This window comes from Erpetoichthys calabaricus, chromosome 13 (assembly GCF_900747795.2).
Source record: "Erpetoichthys calabaricus chromosome 13, fErpCal1.3, whole genome shotgun sequence".
In the NCBI taxonomy this organism is placed as follows: domain Eukaryota; kingdom Metazoa; phylum Chordata; class Cladistia; order Polypteriformes; family Polypteridae; genus Erpetoichthys; species Erpetoichthys calabaricus.
In genome coordinates this window covers 109,321,214-109,340,873 of record NC_041406.2, presented here as the reverse complement: position 1 = coordinate 109,340,873, position 19,660 = coordinate 109,321,214, and the positions used below count along the sequence as shown (strand labels likewise).

Sequence of the window (19,660 nt, the reverse complement as noted above, 5' to 3'; positions counted from 1 at the left end):
TAGATAGATAGATAGATAGATAGATAGATAGATAGATAGATAGATAGATAGATAGATAGATAGATAGATAGATAGATAGATAGATAGATAGATATGTATTTTATTTTCTATAATCTTGTAGCAGAAATGCGGTTCAGTGTTTAGAGCTGCTGCCTCACATCCCACATCCCCTGAATTTGAATCCTGACCTGGTCAGTCTTGGTTTGGACTTGGAGTCTGCACTCTCTCTCTCACTTGTGTGATGGGTCAGCTGGAGTGTGTCTGAATGTCACTCTGAATCAGACTAACCAGAATGGATTCTTTTATAACTCTTATATGTGTAGTGAGAAGTCAAGCAAAATGACACCTTTTATTGACTAACTAGAAAAATTACAATATGCAAGCTTTCGAGGCAACTCAGGCCCCTTCTTAACGCAAGATATTGATTATATTGATTGATTACATCTTGCCTGAAGAAGGAGCCTGAGTTGCCTCGAAAGCTTGCATATTGTAATCTTCCTAGTTAGCCAATAAATGGTGTCATTTTGCTTGACTTCTCACTACATTCATAATGGCTAACACGTTGTAACATCCTAGTACTTAATAACTCTTAGAAAAGCAGAACATCAATCATATCACTACCAGAAGTTTCAAACAATGAAAGGCATTAAAAAAATTCCTAGTACTAAAAGTTTACCTTCTATAGCATGATTATGAAAAAAATGTTGACTTCAATTTAATTCTAATTTGGAAAATTATAATTTATAATAGTATAACTTTATTATTATTAATACTATGGCTTATAATATTTACACTTTTTTCATGAATATGTTATTACATATGCACTTTTAGGACCAAATTTTTAAAAAATGTTATATGCATGTTCAGGTTGCGGGTGTGGTTCTAAGTGTGTACATTACTAGCTATGGTTAGCTGTTGCAGAGTGGCAATAGAATACATTTTAAAATATTTGATATCTCTTGCCTTGTGTGTAAACCTAGCTATTCCTTCAACAGCTTTCTTTGGTATCCTTCTATGTCCCAACCTATTTTTGTCTGTGCTTCCTCTCTTGATTGTGTTCTCATAAAGTTCAAATTCTGTCATTTTGAGACATGTTGCTTGCCTTCTTTGCATTTTTTGACTACCACCTATGGTAGATGGGCCCCTCTTACCTCCTGTAAAACATCATTCATATTTTTGAGAATACTTCCCGTGTTTGAAGGCAACTCTCAGGGTTCCTCCTATGCCTTTCGTCAGTAACCTCATGTGTCTCAACATCTCTTGCTCTGCGCTTATTATCTGTATCACATTTGACTGAGCAACCAAACCAAACTTGTAGCAGTGCTACATGATTAATGTCATCATAAATGAATATGAGTTCTGTCTTGTGTAGTGTTGTCCTCTTTACGTGGTGTGTGTTTATGTAAATGTGCTCCCCTGGAAACAATGGGGGGAAGGATAACACTGTGGACCCATGGCCCCTCACAATAATTGGTTCTGTCAATTCCATCACCTGCATGCAATCATTCATTATTTAAACAGAAGGAAAAAAAAATCCCGTTCTACTAGACCGCCAACTCACTACAGAGACAGGAGAAAGCACCCATTCAAATCATTCACACCTTTGTCTACCTGCCACTTTCAACGCCCGACAACAACATCTTTGCACCGCAAAACCCCAGGGTTCTGGATTACGCAACGTACCGAGGATAAGCGCGGTGAGACTGTTTCTTGTTGTTTGGGGAGAGGAGCAAGCCATCATTTTCATCTGTGTATTTCTGTAGGACAATCTTTCCAGCTGAACCAGGTTCACAAACATTATCCATTTTCCGTTAAATCTTCTGGATTTGAATGCGCATTTCATGCTTTCTGTGTGTCTTATTGAGTTCATGTTCAGTGTGGGGTCAAGGAAGGGTTTGTATTATATATTAACTTTGTGCTGCACTTTTTTTTTTTACTATTACTTTCCGCCTGATATTTTTGGGGTTGAATGTTATGTCAGGTTTGCTTGGGATATGATATATATATATATATATATATATATATATATTATATATATATATATATATATATATATATATATATATATATATATATATATATATATATATATATATATATATATATATATATATATATATATATATATATGTATATTGTTTGGGTTTTGTTCATGTCTTTCTTTATCAATATATACTCATTTTGTTATTTTACATACTGTTTTCTTTTGGCTTATTTTTGATCGTCAATTGGGGCAGTTTATTTGGAAGAAGTACGGTTTGTCAGGTCTAATGTCCTCAACTTGCCAGGCCACGGATCTTGGTGGTGTAGCTGCCGGTTTTGGAGGGTGAGTCAGCCATTAGAAACTGACCAATCAGATTGCTTGTAGAGACCTCACACACACACACACACACACACACACACACACACACACACACACACACACACACACAGATAGATATTAGTGTTTTATCACATACATATAGATTTTGCTCAACACTTCCACATATTCACTCATGCTCTCTTTGTCAGACTGGTGCTCAGGGTTGGTTCCTCTTTAACTAACCTGTAGTCCCACAGGACCATGAATTTTAAGAATTTTATGTTATGAGTTTTGATCAGAAACAAAATCAACAACTGAAATATGCTGCTTGTATGAGTATTCAGACTCCACACAAACATACTAGAGTTAACATTTCCTAAGTAATGGCGTACATTAATTTGAGGTTGATGGCTGTTAGGTTTTCTCCCTGGGTTTGAATGTTTTTTTCCCATTTCTCTTGGAAGATTTGCTCCTTTTCATTCAAGTTTGCTGGAGATGGCATGGAGATTGTCTTTTCCAAATATTGCCATAGATTCTCAGTGGGATTAAGGTTGAGAACTTCAGAAGGCCGTTCATAAACATTCGCCTTGTTTCTTCTGAGCCAATCCAGTTTTGCTTAGGCCTTATGTTTGAAATCATTATCCTGGTAAAATGTGAATTCTTTCCTAAATTTCAGTTTTTAGATGAACTGAATAAATTCTTTTGCGATTTTGGCTGGTATTGAGCTCTATCCATTTTGCTTAAACTCTAACAAGTATCCCAGTCTGTGCTGATAAGAGGTTTTCCCATGTCCACTTGCTGTCATAATGATATTTAACTGTATTTTTCTTGGGGCATAGACAGCGTTATTTACCTCAGCCCTTTAGCAAAAGCTTGGCCTAAAAAACAGATTTTGGTCAGAAATGGAAATGGCAATACTCAAGGCCTACAAACTAGAGCGTAACATGTAAACTTCTGACAGTTCAATTAGAAAATTTAAAAATTACGCAAGAGTTTGCTGAAAAATTAGTAATAGCCAGCCTGGCCAAAGAAGGCAAAACAATAGGAATGAGCTCATCTTCAGTAGACTTTTGTATAGATACTGTATAGTGATTTTTGATAACTGAAGCTCTATGCTCTGAAATATGCAATTAAATAATAAAATAGGTATGCTTTTGAAAGTAATTAAAATAACAAGCTTGAGACCTTTGGCTAAATGTAATTGAAGTTAAGATAAGAAGCAAAGAAATGTAATTAAAACAGGTAATATGTATTTTTATGTATGCTGTCACACACGAGAGCATGGGAGGCAGTCAAGGGGCTCAGCTAAGTGTAAAATGCTGACTCAGAGGGTGACAAAGGGCACTGAGTCTCTTCTTTCACCTCTGCAGATTGCCAGAAGGAAAAAAACACCTAAACAGACCACACCCTCCAACTGACCTCACTTTCACCTAATCCCACTGGACCCTCCTCTTCCTGTCCCCTGCATATGAAGCCCACCACTTGCCTCCCACAGTCAGTCACAATCTGGACTCAGTCATTATAGACTACTCTGGGATTCAAACCTTATTAAGAAGGAACTCCTTGTTAACATACAGGGTGGAACCCCAAACCTTTTTTTGTGTACCTTTGTGTTTTTTCCGCAATGTTAATTTAACGAAAGATGGAAATACTGAAGATGATCATATGGGAATTCTCCTTTTAAGTATAAAGGTTGTTGAAAAAAAAAGCAAACGTTGAACATATTTGTTCAGAATCTGGGGGATGAAACGAGAATCTCTGTGTCCGTGCTACAGAATTATGAGGCCTTTCCTTCCTTATTACTTGCATATTAACTGTATTATGAAGGATATACATTATATAGGAACTACTATATAGTATTGTATTTTACTGTATATTATATTAATGTATTGATATTTTATTGTAATATGTTTTTTCTTCTTAATCAAATAAGAACAAATCTTTTTAAAATTATTTTGGCCTAGACTGTACATTTTTCTTGTCTCAGATTTCTGCGGTGGGCTGGCGCCCTGCCCGGGATTTATTCCTGCCTTGCGCCCTTTGTTGGCTGGGATTGGTTCCAGCAGACCCCTGTGACCCTGTGTTAGGATATAGCGAGTTGGATAATGACTAACTGACTGTCTCAGATTTCCAGGTTGGGCGATGTCCAGCAACGGGGTTCCCTCTGAAAGATAAAGCAGATTTAGGGACTTAGTGAAGCACTATCACCTGGGTGAACCTACTGGAGAACTGCTGGGTGAGCTTTAATGACTCTGAGGTCAACATTGCCTCCAGACCTCTTACCCCTATTACCAAGAAAGGGAGACAGATAACCTGGGTGACCCCCAAGCCCCACTGTGGATAGGTTGGCACTTTGAAATTTACCCAGAAAGTCTTGGCCCATTTTTATCATAAGGCCTTGTGTCTCTTATGCTTTATGCCAGACTCCAGGCAGAAGACTTAAGAGGATTCTTTTTTGAATAATGGCTTCATTTTTTAGTACCCTCTCATATTGTATAGGTGTTACCCAGGAATTGTGATACACTTTGACTAATGCACATTTATTTCACTTTAGGTCGCTTAACTGTGTTCATCATTCAAGGTGCTTATTGACCTGTGTGATGTTTTCTTCATCATTCTTGTTCTTGTTTGGAGACTTCATTTTGAAAGGTGTTTTTTTTTAGGCAGCTGCTGCTTCTTGATTTTTGAACCTACATAACTCAGATGGAAGTTCTAACACTTTCATTTACATGTATCTTATTTTTGCAGGTTTCATAAATTATGTAATTTTATCACTTTATCTTTGATTTCATAAGAATGATTTTACTCTTCATTTCAATTGCATCCTTTGTATGGCCAAAGCCATTTAAGTAGAGTTTTTATCCACACAATATTTCAGTGACTTTAATCTTGCACAGAGTGTAAACAAAGTTGAAAATGAAGGAGTGATCACAGTGATCAAGGTCACTGTACTGTGTAAGCCCAGTCGCTTTGAATGCATGTATGATCAACGTACACACATAATTACACTTTAGCAATTTTCCTGACTAATCAATTACACATTAATTGTAACTAGAAAAAGAAAAGAAAATAACTTATGCATTACCTGAGCAACAATGCTATGTGGTGGAATTTCAGGTTAAGAGACGTTAAGGTTAAATAAGCATAAGTTTAATGGATAAGCAGTTACAGGAAATTAATTTTATGTCATTTAGTTATATGTGCAGTGTTGGTCAGCAGAAAATGTGTTCTTAACATTATTGAAGGTTAATGTAAGTTAATGTAATGTGCAGTAATTGTCAGCAGAAAACACGTTCTTATTTGATTGTTTACTTTGGAAAAATAGAGATTTTCCCAAGAGTATAAAATAACTGATATACAGTAGCCCTATGGAATTTGAAGCTTATCTATATACTCTAAAGAGATCCAATTGCTGAAGATGGGCATACAGTTGTTGGAGATTCCACAAAAGCATCATAAGATAACCATACTGTCCCATGAGTCTCCTTGAGGTGTTTTCATATTTGAGTGAAAGTTACATTGAAAGTAAGCTAAATGTATTTTTTTTTGCAGCACTGGAACACCACAAGGAACATCCTGTCTCCTTTTCTCATTATTCTGTACACCTGAGACTAAAGATATAACACCAAGTAATGTCACTTGCAAAAATTCTCAGATGATACTACACTTGTGGGGTGTATTAATAAATGGGATGAGAGAATATACGAGTCATGTGGAAATGTGTGTTTCTTGGTGGAAAGAAAATTGTTTGCATCTTAACATCAGCAAGACCAAAGGAACTGGTTATTGACTTTCGCTGCACCAAAGAGCCTGTATGTCTGGTCACTATTCTGGAAGTGGATATAGAGGTGGTCCACTCCTACAAGTACTTGAGGGTCCACATTAATGACAGGTTGGACTGCTCTCAGAACATAGAACAACTATATAAGAAAGGGCAAAGCAGGGACTTTTTCCTTAGGATACTGTGTTCCTTTAATGTGGGATGTGACATCCTTCACATCTTCTATACCTCTGTGATGGTCAGTGTGATTTTCTATGCTGTGGTGTGCTGGGCTGGTAACATCACTTCAGGAGAGGTCCATCGAATCAACAGGCTAATAAAAGGGTAAGCTCAGTTATAGGATGCACTCTGGACCACTTGAGGTGAGAGCGAAGGTGAGTATTAAAACAAATGCTGAACAGTGCTGCACATCTTCTCTTTGACATACTAACAAAAAAGACTTTCAGCCAATGAATTATTCAGCAGACGTGTGTGAAGAAACACTACTGGGGCTCCTTTACACCAACAGCAATTCGTCTGCATAATGCATTACTGTGACTGTGACAGCCAAGTCAGAACTTTTCTTTGTTTTGAATTTTCCAGTCATTCCAGTGTGTGTTCAAACCAAACTGTCTGTGTGTTTATTTATCTATTTATGCATTTATTTAAAGAGAATCTGTAAAAATCCAAATTTCCCCCTGGGGACAAATAAAGTTATATCTATGCATTTATTGTCCTAATATCTCTACTGTGACATTTGGGACATGATGGTATTAGAGTGGCTATAGTTCTTAAACAACACTTTCCACCACATCAAAGCATCTCCTCTTCCCAAATTGTACCTTACTTTTAAAACATCTGTGCAGACAAAGTAGAAGACCAGGATGATGCCTCGGGCTGTATTGATTACTTTATAACCTGTGAACAGATGGGCATCTCTGGGATTAGGAACTGCCAAATTGGTTTATATCTTGGGAAAGGAAGAAATGCTGAACATACTTAAAAGATCAAAAACTTTAAGTGAAGTAATTTATCATAGTGACAGATAGCCAATCAAATGTGTGTGACAAGATGTGTTCTGGAATCCCATGTGGATTTTTAAAATAAATATAGCTTGTCCATGGGACAAAACAGATCCTAGAAGAAGAAACAGCGATGACCAAACAGAGATGTCCGGAGTGGGTGAGAATGAGGTGAGACCATTTTCATTTGATCGTCAGCAGAAGCATCTCACGAACAATACTGATTGCTAGATCAAAAGCTGCCCGAGGACATTCATCATCGATGCTTTTCATAAGCTTTTTCTAAAGATTATATGTATACAGACTTTGCCGTCTACATTTTCTTTTATACTGTCCTCTACTAGTATTATTGTTCTTTAATAAATACCAAGTTGCTTTTAACTTTCTTTACTTTGTCTTCATATCTAGAGTGATTAAAGTAATAAAGTAAATATTTAGAGCACCTGGAGCAGTAAAGAAGTGCCATATGATCTGAACCGCAAGGTTTATCAGCTGAGGACGAAGAACTCTGTCCAGTAGTGAGCAGTATGCTAAAGTAAGACATCGGTGGTTAATAAAGGGGCCTGTAACCAAACATGTGGAGGCTTTGTCTGTTTAAATAATCTTTTGGAGGCCAAAGTCTTTTTAGGTTTAAGATATACAGTATCTAAGACATTGTACGTTGTTTGTACCAATGATAAGTCTCTTGGCTTCAAGTACTTTCTCTAGTGGTTCCAGGTATCCCTACAATCCTTGGCCTCAGGTCTTAATTAGTGGGTCAAGTAAGATCTAGTTTAATGCCCAGTGCAATAACTAGCAGGTAGCCCATCAATAAGACAAGCAACTTCATTAGTACCACCTATCAGTCTGGAGGACTTTCTTCATTAATTCTACTGTCCTCCACTGTACTACCTTTATTTCACTGTTGGGTATCATTTTAAACTCCCAGGTCACAACTTAGTCCCTCATCCCTGACAGTGTCAATAAGTTATTCAGTGGATTGTTGGGTAAGTTTGTAAAGCACTAAGTTGATTGAGTGTGGATGTTACATATTTCAGACTGCGATGCTGGCCACCCATTAAAACACAAGTAACAATAAATATTTTGACTCTGATATTGGAGGTATAATTTTTGTTCAGTCATATTATCAAATTAATGCTTTGATAAAATTTTATTTTCACAAATTTCCAGATGTCAGTATATACGAGTATAAATGAGTCTCTTTTGCACATATGGTAAAATTACTGCTTTTAAACAGTGTGCATTGGAGCTTCATTTTCTTTTTCTTCTTTTGCTGTTGGCTTTCAGCCAGGGCTTTGCTTTCTTTACAAAATTAAAAAATAAATAAATAAAAATACACTGCCAGAATGGTTTCTAGTTTGTGGGCATTTTTATGTGCCAATGTTAAGTCTAGTAATTGACTAACATCGCATATACAGTCTGTCTTGCTCCTACTGCTGCAAGGATGAGCTAAAGTTAGATCCTGCCAAGCTCTATTTAGTTAAGAAAGATACATATAAAGAATAAATATCACATTTGAAATACAGGTCTATTCTACAACATTGGGAAACTAACCTGAAGCTTCTTATAAAATCCCAGTGGAGTGACAGCCGTAAAAGTAGAAAGAGACAGCCTTGAACTGACATTGACACAAGGATCCATCCAAGAAAATCCATCCGGAAAGGGCTCACATATGAGTCAACGCCAAAGTTGTTTGTCAGGTCAAATTTCATTTGGTTGTAGGACAGTTCAATCAAGCCTTGTCCAAGACAGAACTGAGGAAGTACAATGAAGACCTGGCGGCAAGTGTCAAACATTGTCTGAAGCACCTGCAGGAAAACAAATGTAACAAATACATTTCAAGGACATTTTGTATTTATATATTCTATAACATTAAGTTAAGCACAGCAAATTTGGCAAGGATAGCACATACTTCATTTAGGAAGATTGTGATACTTTAAGAGGACCACATTCAGAATTGTTACTGCCTTCTTTTAACTTCATTTCACTCCATCTCTGTTTATAAGCCTGCTCAAAGTCAAGAACCTATTGCTGTGGCTTGTGTCTGTGACAATACATCTCTCTATATATAAAATCCAGCATTTGCCTGTCTGTCTGTCTGCTTTTCACAAGAATGTACTTAACGGATTTAGATTGTTTTTTTTCCTATAACACTGGTCAACAAGCATTTTGCTTGCTGACTCCAAATCTGAAAACCGTTTTCGTCCAGCACGTCCCGTTTTCTAGTTATGATGTTCCAGGTCTTGGACAACTAGGGTGACTGGACAGTAAAGGTGACGCATTTCAGCATTTAAGAAATAAGTTTGGTCTCGAGAAAAGTGAAGCCAAAATTAAGGAAGGTGTTTTTGTTGCCTTGAAATATGTGAACTGATGCTTGACGATGAGTTCAAAAAGAAACTGAAGCCAACTGAATCAGCACCCTCATTTATGCAGGTTGTCCAGAATTTTCTTGACAGTCACAGAGCAGAGAATTATACTGAGCTTGCGGAGAATATGCTGAAAGTATATTAGCTTACGGGAGCCAGAAAGTCACTGAAGGCGCATTTTTTACATTCTCATCTCGACTTTTTTCCACCAAATCTAAGCGATGTCGGAGATGAGCATGGGGAAAGATTTCATCAAGATATAAAGATGATGGGAAACTGATATTGGGAAAATTCACTCCGAGCATGATGGTTGACTACTCTTGGTTCTTGCAAAGAGAGACGAATGTGCAGTACAAGCGCAAAAGCGAGTGCCTCCAACATTTTTGTTTACGCTGACCTCACTTTTATATTGAGGTAAATTGACATAAATATACTTTAATGTGTCTCTAGTATCGTCTTCTGGTTTGTTTTCAGAATAAACTCATCAAAACAATTTTGGTGGGACATAGTCAAAACTCCAGATATCGTGTTGATATATTATATTGATATTCAAAAGTGTCAAAACGTCAATGATGTGTATTTCAAAAACCTGACGTGCTAGCTTAATTCCGATTTCATATATGACATCAGTGTAAAAAACTTAATAAATAGCTGCTCTGAAGTTCCCAGAAGCAAACAGAAAATATTTTTTGTAGACCAGTGTAATTTGCTTGAATATTCCAGTTGATTCTGCAATTTCTATCATTGTGCTAAGTATTATAGTTCAGTTGCAGCTCTGATTTATTTGTGCAAATCCAAGAGACATGCAATGGGCCGAGGGGAGTTGGAGGCAGGACCTCAGGAGTAGGGAGACAGTTGGGGCCCACCTCACTCAAGCGCCAGCCTCCGTTCAAGTCATTGTACCTCTCTCCACATGTTGGAACGTACCTTGCCTCTGCTTAGCTAGCAATACCTGTTTGTTCAGCAGGCATTATCACCTAGAGATTGTTAAAGAGTAACATTTGACGTTTTTGAGAGAGATCACAGCTACATGTGTTTTAGAGGGTACCTGCTCATTGTCAGAGATACTGTATCACGGTCACGTGCTCTTCTCCCCACACAGGGGACGCTCTCCCATCAGAGCTGAATATGATAAGATACAGTGCCAAAGTTTGACTTTGGAGTGCACCTACCTTCTGCTTGCTTAGAGATACCTTGTCAACTTTTTGCATTTTTGGCAAAGAGATCACAGCTACATTCTCACCCCTGATAGAAACACCAAAAATATTGTATATGAAAAGGCACTCGAATATAAAAGTTATCAATATAAATTCTTCTCAATACAAATTATTACATTTTTTTATTTATTTTTTTTACTGATTTTTAAAGTTTGTCCTGTTTCACTATGACATGGACAGAGCCACGGGGACAGCTAGTATATTATATATATATATATATATATATATATTCATCCATCCATCCATTATCCAACCCACTAAATCCTAACTACAGGGTCACGGGGGTCTGCTGGAGCCAATCCCAGCCAACACAGGGTGCAAAGCAGGAAACAATCTCCGGGCAGGGTGCCAGCCTACCGCAGTATATTATATATATATATATATATATATATATATATATATATATATATATATATATATATATATACATATATACATATATCCATACATAATGCTTTATATTTCTATCCATTATACATAAACACACACACATACATAAATAAATAAATTAACAAAAACACTATGCTAAACTGTAAATGTAGTATATATATATATATATATATATATATATATATCTATACATATTAATAAAAGGCAAAGCCCTCACTGACTCACTGACTGACTGACTGACTGACTGACTGACTCATCACTAATTCTCCAACTTCCCGTGTAGGTGGAAGGCTGAAATTTGGCAGGCTCATTCCTTACAGCTTACTTACAAAAGTTGGGCAGGTTTCATTTCGAAATTCTACGCGTAATGGTCATAACTGGAACATGTTTTTTGTCCATATACTCTAACGGAGGAGGCGGAGTCATGTATCGCGTCATCACGCCTCCTACGTAATCACGTGAACTAAAAACAAGGAAGAGATTTACAGCACGAGTCAAACGCGGGAACGAAGGTAAATGACGTTAATTTTTGAGTGTCTTTTAATACTGTGTAAGCATACATATTAACACGTGCAATTAAACGTGTGCATTTACGGGGTGATTTCTCAGGCTTAAAAGCTCACCTTTTACTAAAAAGGTAAATGCAAAACTATTTTCAATCATTCTATGATCTGCTTCTCACAACTGAAGGCACCGTGGCTGATGTTACGTCACTTGCTGGCCAACTATAAGCGTTACCTGGTAGGTAACCAGCCACTCACTTCACTCCCTTACGGGAATCGAACCTCTGAGGTTTTCTTTTGTTCTTAATTAAAATTTAAAAGCAATACTTCACCGCTGCTAAGCCCCTCTAGCGCTGACGTCCGAGGTTCGATTACCGTAAGCAAGTGCAGTGAGTGTGTACGCCTGATGAGCCAAGAATAAGGGGGAAAGACGTGTCGCGTACTCTTTGCATTATTTGACAGTAAACTATTTTCAACCATTCTATGATCTGCTTCTCACAACTGAAGGCACCGTGGCTGATGTTACCTCACTTGCTGGCCAACAATAAGCGTTACCTGGTAGGTAACCAGCCACTCTTACGGGAATCGAACCTCGGATGTCAGCGCTACAGGCAAAGCCCCTAAAATTGCGCCACGGCGTGTGGTTCGTTTATTTGACAACATGTAGATCGGGGTAATTACATTCACGGCGTTCGTAGTCTGATTCACAATCTGATTGTATGGGTGGTTACCTACCAGGTAACGCTTATAGTTGGCCACCAAGTCAGGTCGAAGTGATCACTCGAGTGAAGGCAGCTTCACAAAAAAACAGATCCTTAACAAACTGTTATTAGTATATTTTCCCTCAATTTAAAAAGGTTTTGTTTTCTTCTTAATAAAAATTTAAAAGCGGTACTTCGCCGGTGCGAAGAGTGGGGATTTGACCGACTGACACATACAGACATATTCATGAGTGCAGGTACTTCGGAAAGAAAGCACCGTGTAAACCTAAAGTTTAAATTAAGTTCATAGACCTACAAAAGGTTGCCATTCATTTCAGGCAAGATTGCTTTTCTTCTGTACAACTATACGTTGCATTCTCAAGAGTGTGCTTGCACGGCTTCGGATATAGATATATATATATATATGTATGTATGTCTATATATAAATATGTAAGCTTATAAGTACTGCCTTACTTCTCTTTAAGAAAGGAAGATGTAATGATACTTGATTTAAACGATTCCATGTCTTCCTGGGTTTGCTTAGCTTATTGTCAATATCTTTACACCTTTTTTTAAGACTTATTTACTGAAACGGGCTTTCACGAAAAAAGTTAGGGCTTTGCTACAGGATACACCCTCCACAAGTTAAGAAAGTAAAAATAAAATATATATTTCTGTTTTATTTAAACCTTTTAAGTTCGTATGCATAGCCCCATTTGGCTGTTTAATTTTTTTTTTTCTTTCTTCAGTAATATTTAATCTCCTTAAAGAAAAAGAACATATCCATTTTACTTTTTTTGTATCTCTTTAGTAATATTTTAGTGTAAAAGGATAACCAGTATTTAAACCTTTTATGTTACTTTATAAATTTATTTTACACAATGTTGAAAAATTAATAAGAAAGCTACATATTTTGGCAACTGCTGCTTTAATTTTCAATTAAATGAAAAAAGCTCTCCAAGAGAAAACGTCAATGAAGAAGAAACAGTTTGCACTATCTAAAAATGAGAAACCCTCATTTATAAAAGTTTGCTGCAGATGACTTAACTGAAAATAAATGAATAGTTCCTATGTGTATAATACATATTTATCTATTTTACTTATGCCTTTATTCCAGCAACTTGCAACATCTGAGGTACAATTTGTTACATTACTTTTGTTTTTTGCAGCACAGGTAGGTGAAGTGACTTCCTCAGGGTCACACAGTGGTGTCAGTACCAGGATTTGAACTGACAAGCTCCGGGTTTGCTGAAATATTACTGAAGAAAGAAAAAAAACGAAAACGGGCAAATACGGCTATGCATACAGATGTCCATCCATCCATTATCCAACCTGCTATATCCTAAATACAGGAGCCAATAAATAGATATGTATATATACAGTATATATATATATATATATATATATATATATATATATATATGTGTGTGAATGTATGTATGTATATATGTATGTCTATATTTATATCTATATATATATATATGTAGATATGTAAATTTGTATATGTATATATATATATATATATATATATATGTGGATGTGTATATGTATATATATGTATATGTAGATATGTGTATATGTAGATATGTATATATATGTATATATGTTTATGTATATATATAGTTACATAACCTCTTTAACACACTACTTCTCCGCTGCGAAGCGCGGGTATTTTGCTGTATATATATATATATATATATATATATATATATATATGACAGCAACACTCATAACAATGACAACACAATTACATATATATATATGTAGATATGTATATATATATGTGTCAATCTATCTATGTATGTATGTCTAGATATATATATATATATATATATATGTAGATATGTATATATATGTGTATATATATGTAGATGTGTATATATGTAGATATGTAAATATTTATGTATATATATGTGTCTGTGTGTGTATATATATATATATATATATATATATGTATATTTATATATATATATGTGTGTGTGTGTGTATGTATGTGTGTGTGTTTATGTATGTGTGTATATATATGTTGATATGTGTATATATATATGTATATATATGTGGATGTGTATATGTATATATATATGTAGATATGTGTATATGTAGATATGTATATATATGTATATGTATATATATGTTTATGTGTGTGTGTGTGTGTGTATATTATATATATAAAAGACAGCAACACTCATAACAATGACAACACAATTACATTGACAATCATGTTACGTTATTTTTAAAATGTTTCCTTTTTTTTTCATAACCTCTTTAACACACTACTTCTCCGCTGCGAAGCGCGGGTATTTTGCTAGTATATATATATATACTGTTGTCACACATGCGTGTCAAAGTGTCACCCTCCAAGTTTTTCCCAGGTATGTAGTACCACCCTGGACTGAGAGGGGGCACTGCCACTAACGGTCTTGTCTTTTTCTTCCACCACAGTACAAAAAAACTCCCCAATGCGCACAACTGACTCTCTGCCCCTTCTGGTCCCTGGGCCATAAAAACAAGACAACCCAGAAAGAGGCATTACTTCTTTCCCGAGTGACCTGCACAAAGGAGTCCCTCAATCATTCAATGTCAGATGAATTAGCCATTGTTACACTCATAGCCATGTTATTCTGATGGCCACAGTTTTTGTTTCACTTTCACATCATCGAGGGTTATTTTTGTTTACACCTTTAAGTAAACAAGGGTGGCTGGGGTGGCTCCCCAAAATTTGTCTTTGTTTGAGCCTGTCATTTGCTTGCACAATCACAAGAGTCAAACTCGAGAAGCAGTGGACAGCGCTCACATAGGAGTAGAAGGAGACGAAGGAGCTGTTTTAAATATTATACAGAACTGGACCAGCTTTTATACTCTGAAGGTGATTTTGTAAGATAATAACTTTTTATTTAACCATGAAACTGTGTTTAGCTGAGTTGTGTCTGGTGTTAGGGGCTCACAGCGTATATAACTTTTTTTTTTCAATAGCTTCTTCCCCGCCACAGTCAGAATGATGGCAAAACAAAATTACTGAACATGTGCAATAATCCCACACTACCTCACTTCACTTGTCATGTAAATGATGAGTGATAAATGGGCAATATTTTAACTGTGCAATATCTGCAATATAATTTTATTTTTTGTGTAGATATTACCTCCTTTTTGTATAGTGTTGGTATAATTCATATTATTTTATTATATTGTTTTATTGTTTTTTTTTCTCTAAAATGTTTACTATGACTCTGAAAGAGCTCTGCACAAGACTTTCAATGTGCTTTGGCTGTTGGTTTTATGCACAAATGGCAAATAAAGAACCTTGAACCATGAACTTTAGTATTATTAGTTCTTTGATTGCCTTTAACCTCTGGGCTTCCTTAAATACTACAACATGTGCAGTGCAATAAAGTTACCTACACATGGAGCTATATAATCTAACATTCCATTAGCTTTCTTATTGCCTTCTGTAGACAGTGATGAGTCTACTATGAATTCTAGTTCCTTCTCATAAGTAGTACCTTCAAGTTTCAGACCTCCCATTTCAGTTCTATCAAACCAGATGCAAGATCTAACTATGCAGTTCTGCTTTTCTGCTTGGGGAGACTAAGAACAATTTGAGCAAGCACAAATTCCTTGCCTCTACTTTGTATTACTAACAGTCTTGGTACCAGATGAAGGTCATTTCAGGGGTTTGCCAATACATACAAATGTGACATATTTTCTTGCTTTGTGTCTCATTTGATCCCAGATTACATTTTATGCCTGCCCTTATTGTATCACATTCAGACTTCCTTTTACCGTTCTATTTGATTTATTCTTCTGTCATGGGATGCATTTCTTTTTACTGCCTTTGTGCCAACTGGAGCCTGTGAAGGATTTTCCAGCTTGTGGTAGGAGACAGCTAACAAGACCATTTGTATGTAATGTGTGCGCTTCAAGAATCATCCCGTTTGTTTATACTGAAGTTCATGTACAGCAAACGTCTCCCCCTTCTACTACAATTTGTTTTGTGTTTTGGGCTGCACACAAGAGGGCATCATCTGTCACAAATTTATGAAGGATTTGTTGCAATCATACTCTGCGATTTCATAGTCCAACAAACATTATATACGAAATACCCTTTTCTTTACTTGTAATTTAGATATGAGTGATATAATAATCAATGAAAAGGCACTTTAAAAAACAAACTATATGGTATAAACCAAATAATCTAAATACACTACTTTACAGGATTCTTCAATACATGGTAAGTGAGAAGATATCAGACTGGTAAATGAGAAGATAACATGCTGCACAAGTAAACATCAACTTGGTTGACAATTTTTGTGACAGTGATGTTGGATAGGAATCGCCACAGTGGGTACAGAAAGAGTAGTGTTTTAGGTGTAATAGTTTAGCATGCAAGAGAAAAAGGCTGAATTTATAAACCAGATGCTGGAGCTTCACAAACAGACTTCGAAAGAGAGTTCAACAGAAAGAAACTTCTATTAATAAGGAAAACCTGCATAGCTTTGTATCACTTTTAAAGGCAGAAAGAGGGTGGCAGTGTTTTTAGAAAGACATATTCAGTAAAGGAGATTTTAGAGATGACAGTTGACCTGGAAGCATCTGTCTTGCCTACACAAACCTCACCTGCCAGACATTGATCCAAGGTCCTTGGGCTATGAGAAGGCAGTTCTGCTGGCTGCACTGGCCAGGATTGAAACAACACAAATAAATATGTAAAGTAAGGGCCTAATTTTCAGTAGGAATCTTACTGGCGGCGGCACGGTGGGTAGCGCTGCTGCCTCGCAGTTAGGAGACCCAGGTTCGCTTCCCATTCTCCCCGTGTCTGCGTGGGTTTCCTCTGGGTACTCCAGTTTCCTCCCACAGTCCAAAGACATGCAGGTTAGGTGGATTGGCAATTCTAGATTGCCCCTAGTGTGTGCTTGGTGTGTGTGTGTTTGTACGTGTGCCCTGCAGTGGGCTGGCACCATGCCCAGGGTTTGTTCCCTGCCTTGCACCCTGCGTTGGCTGAGATTGGCTCCAGCAGACCCCCATGACCCTGTAGTAAGGATATAGCGGGTTGGATAATGGATGGATGGATCTTATAGCTCCATCAATACAAATCACTGTCAATTTGGTCAAAAGTGTAAAACAAAATAATTAGAGGTAATCCACTAAACCTTACAGGAAGTAGTTGAAGTCAGCGCTAACATCGATTGCACAGCTAACCTCAGCAGTCTAAAGAGAACTTGAAGCAAATTACTACTGGCTAATTGATGAGACTTATACAGGACCAGCCTCATTGGCAAGTATCTCAAAATGTATAGAAAACAAGAAAAATGTGCAATGAGGTACCATCTGTATTCACACATTTAACTGAGCATATAATAACACTCCTGGCAAAGAATTCATACTGTATATAGATAAGCCTTTACTGATAAATGATGCTCTCTTGATATATAAATGATTTTGTTCCATAAATAATGTTGATAATACCCTTTTAACATTTATTAAATGAATTACTGTGTCTGTAACATTAACTAGTAATACTGATTTCGTTATTATTGATAATATGTTAGTTAAGCTTACTGTATTGTCCAAACATCTACTTAGTATTTACTTATCATCTTTGCCAGTCTTGAGTCACTTGATTTTTCTCCTAAAGTAAAAAAACATGCTACTTGTGGCCATGCCATTGTGACTGTTAACATTTTAGTATCAGAAGTGACAAACACAACACCAGCCAATCACATTATATTATAGTCATGGACAGTGTGTACATATGGTGTAATAAAGGAGTAGTCAAATTTTGAGATAGATAAACAGATAGCCCGACCAAAGTTGGAAATGTAGCTTTTACAGATACTTAATATAGAAATATTATATATAAAAAAATCCCATTCAAACACATACTGTACAAGAAAAACAGAAAGGATTTTTGACAAACCTTTGTTGAATAATTTGTGGCCTGAAGGTCCTCAATGATAGAGTGTCATAGGGAGGATGTGCAGAGTTGTTCATAATAGCCATTGTGTGATCTCAGAACAATAATCACAGACCAGGACAATACTCAAAGACCACTGTTACATTTTGGTGATCATTGCAACATGGTTCCTAACACACACTGAAGCAGCCAGCTGTTTTGCAGTCCAGTGATTCTGGACACATGTAGCACCTTCTGTGTTATTTTTTTTTGGCCCACTTTTGTTTCTGTAAGAAGCTGTTTCAGGCTTTGTGGCCTGTACTATTTCATTCTGTACAGCTGCTTCCACCTGCTTGCCCTCCTTCACATTCATTCTCCTCCTCCTCATCTGAGTTCTGCCCTCGTACAATTTCTTGTCCACAACATATATTGACACACAAGAAGTATCACCCTGCACTGTCTCACTCTGTGCCATTCATTTGTCTCCTCAATGTTTGTTTAAGTCTCTCTGATTCATCAACTGCCATCAACGACGGGATTCTTTCAAGGACTTGCTGTGCTGATAAAAGTGGCAGCATTTCTTTTATCTTTTTAAACTCTTATATACCTACATAACAACAAGGTGGAAACACGGCTGCAACAAACTTCCATCCATCCAACCATCCATTTTCCAACCCGCTGAATCCGAACACAGGGTCACGGGGTCTGCTGGAGCCAATCCCAGCCAACACAGGGCACAAGGCAGGAACCAATCCCGGGCAGGGTGCCAACCCACCGCAGGACACACACAAACACACCCACACACCAAGCACACACCAGGGCCAATTTAGAATCACCAATCCACCTAACCTGCATGTCTTTGGACTGTGGGAGGAAACCGGAGCGCCCGGAGGAAACCCACGCAGACACGGGGAGAACATGCAAACTCCACGCAGGGAGGACCCGGGAAGCGAACCCAGGTCCCCCAACTGCGAGGCAGCAGCGCTACCCACTGTGCCACCGTGCCGCCCGCAACAAACTTATATACCGTATATAATCACATTTAAATTCTCCCACGGATAAGTCAGGGCTTGATTTTACCACATAATATCTGTTATTTTATAATGTCGGTCGTATAATTCGAATGTGGAAATCTCACGCTATTGTTCCAAGAGATCATGATATGCTAACGCCCACCTGAGAGAGTAACCACGGAGCACACTGCCTTTTTTTTTCTATGTATCGTGCCTACGTGACCACAAGGTAATACCCAAACTATTCCAAAGCGACGTTTGCACTGATTTGTGTTTTTGTATCTCACACCCTCATACACCTTCATCGTAAGAGCATCCCTTATCTACGATGGAGCATTCGATCAGAAGAAAATATGAAGCTGGTTTTAAATTAAAATTTGTTTGAAGTGGCAAAAGAAATTGGTAACTACGCTGCTGCAACAAAATTTGATGTGTCTAAGAAACTGATGCGAGATTGGAGGAAACAAGAAGTGTCGTATTTTTGAACGGGCGTTTA

The 19,660-nt window shown here is 37.1% G+C and overlaps 1 protein-coding gene across 1 annotated transcript in view; it reads right to left on the bottom strand.

Annotated features, from left to right (window-relative positions):
* Positions 1 to 19,660, bottom strand: part of LOC114663796 (ATP-binding cassette sub-family A member 13-like) — a 488,511-nt gene that overhangs the window by 120,023 nt on the left and 348,828 nt on the right. Inside the window, exon 35 of the mRNA XM_028817717.2 lies at positions 8,639 to 8,892. Coding sequence (XP_028673550.2) covers positions 8,639 to 8,892 — 254 coding nt within the window. The remainder of the gene's footprint in view (positions 1 to 8,638; positions 8,893 to 19,660) is intronic.